The sequence below is a fragment of the Netta rufina genome (assembly GCF_964035555.1).
Source record: "Netta rufina genome assembly, chromosome: 3".
In the NCBI taxonomy this organism is placed as follows: domain Eukaryota; kingdom Metazoa; phylum Chordata; class Aves; order Anseriformes; family Anatidae; genus Netta; species Netta rufina.
In genome coordinates this window covers 118,200,016-118,206,288 of record NC_140125.1, presented here as the reverse complement: position 1 = coordinate 118,206,288, position 6,273 = coordinate 118,200,016, and the positions used below count along the sequence as shown (strand labels likewise).

Sequence of the window (6,273 nt, the reverse complement as noted above, 5' to 3'; positions counted from 1 at the left end):
GAGTCAAATGCCTAGAGGCGAACTCATGGCCTTACTGCTGATGGCTTCGAACTGTGCCCTCCTTAGTGCTGGTAGCCCTGACTCTGAGTCTTTGCAGAAGCATCAAGAACAGGACCGTGTCCTTCACCATCCCCAAGGGGCAACCTTAACCCTTTGCCAGCATGGGAGAGTCCTCTGCAAAGGCTGGGCAAGCCTTGTGGGTCTGAGCAGAATGGGGCGGTGCTGGCTAAGCTTAGGGTCCTTCAGCCCCACACAGGGCTGCACCCACACATCCAAACCCATGATCCCCTTCCTTTCCTAGCTTCTCCTGTACAGTACATTCTGCACATGCTGATGGTTAGGTGTAGAGTAGGAAGAGTTCTGTAACAGTTATTTCAAAGGACAAAGGAGGAATCCGTTTCGTCAACCATGGACTTTACCTGCTGCAACAGGGTACGATACGAAAACATTTCCCAATCTGTTTTTCAGCGAACTGGCAGCCCCCATAACGACAATGTCCCCCTTCTATTCTGCATCGGATATCATTTCCTGTTGCAATAGAAAGACATGCAAAGAGAAGCCATTCTAGAGATAATTGCAAGAAAGTTCAAAGCACTGGGATGGCTTGTCAAGAGTGGTTCTGGAGTCAACAGGCTTAGAGAACATCAAAAGGCACACGGAGAGGCTCGAGACAAGGAGGCTTTGGGACACTGTGCTGTGATCAAATATGAAACCACCTTCAGGACCAGCCATTCCACCAAGCCAACATCCCCCTTGGGCTTTCTCCCAAAGGCCAGAAGATCCCTCTGAAAGACGCGCCTGTGCCAAGCTGAGCCGTGCTGGTGAGAGCTCTTGCAGTGACAAGATCAGAGGAGCAGATGGACACAGGCTTGCAACCTGCACCCAAACCCCTTCCTGACCACACAATAAGCCAGGCCTTTCTTCCTCAGATCTTTCTGCACCCCACTTCCATGTCCTCTTGCAGAGACACTCAGAAGGCTTCTTTTCATCAGTCCCTGCTAACCTTCGCATCACTCCAACAAGTGGCATTGCTCCCCTGGACATGGAAGACCACAATGACACAGGTCTACACCTCAGCCCATCTCCCTCCTTCCCCTCTCACCTGCAGTGCCCTGGAGAAAGAGAAGGAAGAAGGGGAAGAGCAGGAACAGCATCTTCATGGCTGATGCCCAGAGCAGGTCTTCACGGGGCTGCAGCAGAGAAGACAAACCAAGGTGACAAGGACCTGGGGGAGAAGCCCAGGTGGTGCTGCAGCAGCCTGGGCACAACTTTGGGGAACCCCATTAGGGGCTACCTGCACCTACAAGAAAAAAATATTTTCTCAGTCTTTTTCTTCGGAAGAGTTCTGAGGTGTGCACCTACCTGATGCAGGTCCTGGTGCTCAGGCACAAAGAGAGCCAAGAGGAATCCCTCGTGTCCATGTGTCCCTGCGGCCAGAGAGTGCTGCTTTGCCCTACACGTGAGGGTTTTATCCCGCTGCTGGTGGGTGGGAGCTGGGCTTCCTCCTGCTGCCGCCTCTGCCCTTGGCCAATCCGCCAGTGACCCATGGGCATGGTGGGGTTGCTCCTTCTCCCTCCTGGCTGCTGAGGTGCCTGCTGGGGCTGTTGCAATCATCACCGTTATCCTCACGCAACACAGCTTGTGACACCCGGGGGCACAGCACAGAAGGCTTCCCTCAGGCGTCCTCGCATATTCTTGGTAAAGAGGACGTCGTAGGATTCTGTGGTAAGTATTTGGAAGGAGGAGGATGCAGGGCTGGGCTCTGAGAGAAGAGCCACTCAGCTGCCCCATGTCAGCCAGGAGCCAGCTCCAGCCGACTCCAAAAGGGACCTGCTGGTGGCCATTCCCTCTGGTCCTATCACTGGTTACTTGTGAGAAGAGGCCAACCCCCAGCTCCCCACCCCTTCCTTTCAGGCAGTTGCAGAGAGCAATAAGGTCTCCCCTGAACCTCCTCTTCCCCAGACCAAACACCCCCAGTGCCCTCAGCCACTCCTCACAGGACTTGTGTTCCAAATACCTTGGGGTACATGAGGCACAGCACTGCAGTCGGTCGAGGGAAGGGATTGTCCTGCGCTACTCTTTCTGTTCCTGTTACATCTCGAGCACTGGGGGCAGTTTGGGGTGTATCAGGGTCAGAAGGGCACAAACCTATCGGAGAGTGTCCAAACGAGAGCCATGAAGGTGGTGAAGGGTCTGGAGGGGAAGGCGTTTGAGGAGCAGCTGAGGTGCCTTGGTTTGTTCAGCCCAGAGCAGAGCAGGCCGAGGGGAGGCCTCATGGCCGCTTGCAGCTCCCTCACGAGGGGAGCAGAGGGGCAGGCGCTGAGCTCTGCTGTCTGGGGACAGCGACAGGACCCGAGGGGACGGCATGGAGCTGGGACAGGGCAGGGTCAGGCAGGGGGTGAGGGAAAGGATCTGCACCCAGAGTTGGTTCGACACTGGCACAGGATCCCGCGGTTGCCAAGCCTAATAGAGTCCAAGAATAGAGTCCATTGTCTTGGGACAATGCTCTCAGACATCGGGATTGGTTTTGGGTGTTGCTCTGTGTAGCCAGTATTTGGACTCAATGGTCCTTGCAGGTGCCTTTCTACCTTTGTGCTGTCACCCATGGCTGCCTGGGACAAGGGACACCAATGCCCAGCAGTACCAGCACAGGGCTCCCGCTCTCCCTCCCCTTCCTCACCCGCAGCAAACAGCCTGGCCCCACAGGGACTGCCAGCCCCGGCGTCCCCACGGCGCTGGTGGGGAACAGCAGCCCTGGGCACCCTCTGGCACAAGGACACGCTCACGCTTCCCACCAGCTGCAATGCCAAACTGCACGCCTTTATTTGAGCAGGGAAAAGCAGCCTCTGGCCAAACCACAGCAGGCCCATGGAACAGGACGTCAGGAGCTGTTTCCAGGAGCGAGAAGCAAGGGGGACATCCTGCTCACAGCATTCAGGGCATCAACCAAATATCCTGTACAGAGAAAGCAGAAAGCTTATCACCTCCTTGAAACTTCTCCCTTTTGTCTTTTTCCCACCTCCCCTGCAAGGACAAACGAGTCTTGAGACTCAAGACTCAAATGCCCAGAGGCGAACTCATGGCCTTACTGCTGATGGCTTCGAACTGTGCCCTCCTTAGTTCTGGTTGCCCTGATTCCGAGTCTTTGCAGAAGCATCAAGAACAGGACCGTGTCCTTCACCATCTCCAAGGGGCAACCTTAACCCTTTACCAGCATGGAAGAGTCCTCTGCAAAGGCTGGGCAAGCCTTGTGGGGCTGAGCAGAATGGGGCGGTGCTGGCTAAGCTTAGGGTCCTTCAGCCCCACACAGGGCTGCACCCACACATCCAAACCCACAATCCCCTTCCTTTCCTGGCTTCTCCTGCACAGTACATTCTGCACATGCTGGTGGTTATGCGTAAAGTAGGAAGGGTTCTGTAACAGTTATTTCAAAGGACAAAGCAGGAATCCGTTCCGTCAACCATGGACCTTACCTGCTGCAGCAGGCTTGGAAAGATGAGCATCTCCCAATATGTCTTTCACCGAACTGGCACCTTCTAAAACGACAAATTCCCCCTCTTGTTCTGCAGATGAGAGAATTTCCTGTTCCAATAGAAAGACATGCACGGTAAGCCATTGTAAAGATGATTGCAACAGGGGTCAGAGCACTGGCACAGCTTCCCAGAGAGGTCCTGGAGTCAGCCTGCTTAGAGATCTTCAAAAGTCACATGGAAAGGCTCGAGACAAGGAGGCTTTGGGACACTGTGCTGTGGGTCAAAACAAAACCAGTTTGTGTGCCAGCCATTGCACCAAGCCAACATCCCCCTTTGGCTCTCTCCTATCCCTGCACAGGACAAAAGGTCCATCTGAAGGACGACATGTCCACACCTCAGCCCATCTCCCTCCTTCCCCTCTTACCTGCAGTGCCCTGGAGAAAGAGGAGGAAGAAGGGGAAGAGCAGGAACAGGATCTTCATGGCTGGTGCCCGGAGCAGGTCTTCACGGGGCTGCAGCAGAGAAGAAAAACCAAGGTGACAAGGACCTGAGGGAGAAGCCCAGGTGGTGCTGCAGCAGCCTGGGCACAACTTTGGGGAAACCAAAGAGGAACTACATCCAACTACAGGAAAAAGATGTTTTCTCAGCATTTTTCTTCAGAAGAGTTCTGAGGTGTGCACCTACCTGATGCAGGTCCTGGTGCTCAGGCGCAAAGAGAGCCAAGAGGAATCCCTCGTGTCCACGTGCCCCTGTGGCCAGAAAGTGCTGCTTTGCCCTAAGCATGAGGGTTTTATCCCGCTGCTGGTGGGTGGGAGCTGGGCTTCCTCCTGCTGCTGCCTCTGCCCTTGGCCAATCAGCCAGTGACCCATGGGCATGGTGGGGTTGCTCCTTCTCCCTCCTGGCTGCTGAGGTGCCTGCTGGGGCTGTTGCAATCGTCACCGTTATCCTCACGCAACACAGCTTGTGACACCCGGGGGCACAGCAGGCACGCAGCCTGCGGTGTCCGGAGGGCAATGGCAGCACGGGCACCTTGCAAGGAGAAGAGGGCTTCCCTCAGGCGTTCTCTGATATTCCTCAGGATACGACTTCTTCAGATCCTGTGGCAAGGGCTGGGGGGGATGGGGATGCAGGACTGGGCTCTGAGAGACGATTCCCAGAGCTGCCCCATGTCAGCCAAGAGCCGGCTCCAGCCGATTCCAAAAGGGACCTGCTGGTGGCCAGAGCTGAGGTAATGAGTGACACTGGTTGTGCCTCCGTCATGACATGGAATTGTTGAATCATTTAGGTTGGAAAAACCCTCCAAGATCATCTGGTCCAACCATGTCCCCAGCCACCAATGTCACTCACTGAACCATGTCCCTAAGCACCACATTCAACCTCTCCTTGAACAACCGCAGGGACGGTGACTCCGCCACCACCCTGCGCAACCCGTCCCAACGCCTGACTGCTCTTTCTGAGCAGAAATGTCTCCTCATTTCCAACCTGAACCTCCCCTGGCACAACTTGAGGCCATTCCCTCCGGTCCTATCTCTGGTTACCTGTGAGAAGAGGCCGACCCCAGCTCCCCACCCCTTCCTTTCAGGCAGTTGCAGAGAGCAATAAGGTCTGCCCTGAGCCTCCTCTTCCCCAGACCAAACAGCCCTATGCCCTCGGCCGCTCTTCACAGGACTTTTGTTGCAAATGCCATGAGGGAACATGAGGCCCGGCACTGCATGCCAGTTGAGGGAAGAGATTGTCCTGCTCTGCTCTGCCTGCTGCCACCCCACCTTGGGCACTGGGGGCTGTTTGGGGCTCCTCTGTGTCAGAAGGGCATAAATCTATTGGAGAGTGCCCAAAGGAGGGCTATGAAGGTGGTGAAGGGTCTGGAGGGGAAGGCGTGTGAGGAGCAGCTGAGGTGCCTTGGTTTGTTCAGCCCAGAGCAGAGCAGGCCGAGGGGAGGCCTCATGGTGGCCTGCAGCTCCCTCAGGAGGGGAGCAGAGGGGCAGGCGCTGAGCTCTGCTGTCTGGGGACAGCGACAGGACCCGAGGGGACGGCATGGAGCTGGGACAGGGCAGGGTCAGGCTGGGGTAGAGGGAAAGGTTCTGCACCCAGAGGTGTTTCGACACTGGCACAGGATCCTGCGGTTGCCAAGCCTAATAGAGTCCAAGAAGTCTTGGGACAATGCTCTCATACATTGGGATTGGTTTTGGATGTTGCTCTGTGGAGCCAGGATTTGGACTCAATGGTCCTTGTTGGTCCCTTTTTACTCAGGATATTCAGGGATTCTGTGATTCTGTGATCATGGTCAATATTCATCATTTTCTTTCTCATTTCTACAGTGTCAGAAGAGCTCTAACTCACAGCACTGGGAGAGCACAGCCCAGCTCCCAGCACAGCCCCTAGCAGGCAGGGCTCCAGGATGCTGTGGCAGGATAAGGAGGAACACGGGGCCACCAGAACAGGTTGGGTGGGCAGCCCTGGCCATGCTCAACAAGGCAGAGCCCTCTGCACATAGCCAGCACTGCTGTCACCCATGACTGCCCGGGACAAGCAACTTCTGTGCCCAGCAGCACCAGCTCAGGGCTCCCGCTCGCCCTCCTGTTCCTCACCCTCAGCAAACAGCCTGGCCCCGCAGGGACTGCCAGCCCCGGCATCCCCACTGCGCTGGTGGGGAACAGCAGCCCTGGGCACCCTCTGGCACAAGGACACGCTCACGCTTCCCACCAGCTGCAATGCCAAACTGCACGCCTTTATTTGAGCGGGGAAAAGCAGCCTCTGGCCAAACCAGAGAAGAGGACATCAGGAGCCGTTTCCAGGAGCG

At 56.0% G+C, this 6,273-nt stretch overlaps 1 protein-coding gene across 1 annotated transcript; it reads right to left on the bottom strand.

Annotated features, from left to right (window-relative positions):
• Positions 1–2,832: 2,832 nt before the first annotated feature.
• LOC311208362 (gallinacin-3-like) lies at positions 2,833–4,292 on the bottom strand. The gene is made up of 4 exons (XM_084285028.1): positions 4,158–4,292; positions 3,898–3,985; positions 3,474–3,582; positions 2,833–2,955 (listed from the first exon to the last, which is right to left on the bottom strand). The coding sequence occupies exons 1-4, from the start codon at positions 4,254–4,256 to the stop codon at positions 2,943–2,945; spliced, it is 309 nt and encodes a 102-aa protein (XP_084141154.1). The 5' UTR covers positions 4,257–4,292; the 3' UTR covers positions 2,833–2,942.
• Between the last annotated feature and the right edge of the window lie 1,981 nt (positions 4,293–6,273).

What these genes read in the sequence shown, in the direction of transcription:
- LOC311208362 (XM_084285028.1), bottom strand. Translation starts at nt 4,256, where the DNA reads ATGCTTAGGGCAAAGCAGCACTTTCTGGCCACAGGGGCACGTGGACAC. An exon ending in AGCACCAGGACCTGCATCAG is followed by an intron (nt 3,986 to 4,157) that starts GTAGGTGCACAC and finishes TCTCTGCTGCAG; the next exon opens with CCCCGTGAAGACCTGCTCCG. An exon ending in CTTTCTCCAGGGCACTGCAG is followed by an intron (nt 3,583 to 3,897) that starts GTAAGAGGGGAA and finishes CTATTGGAACAG; the next exon opens with GAAATTCTCTCATCTGCAGA.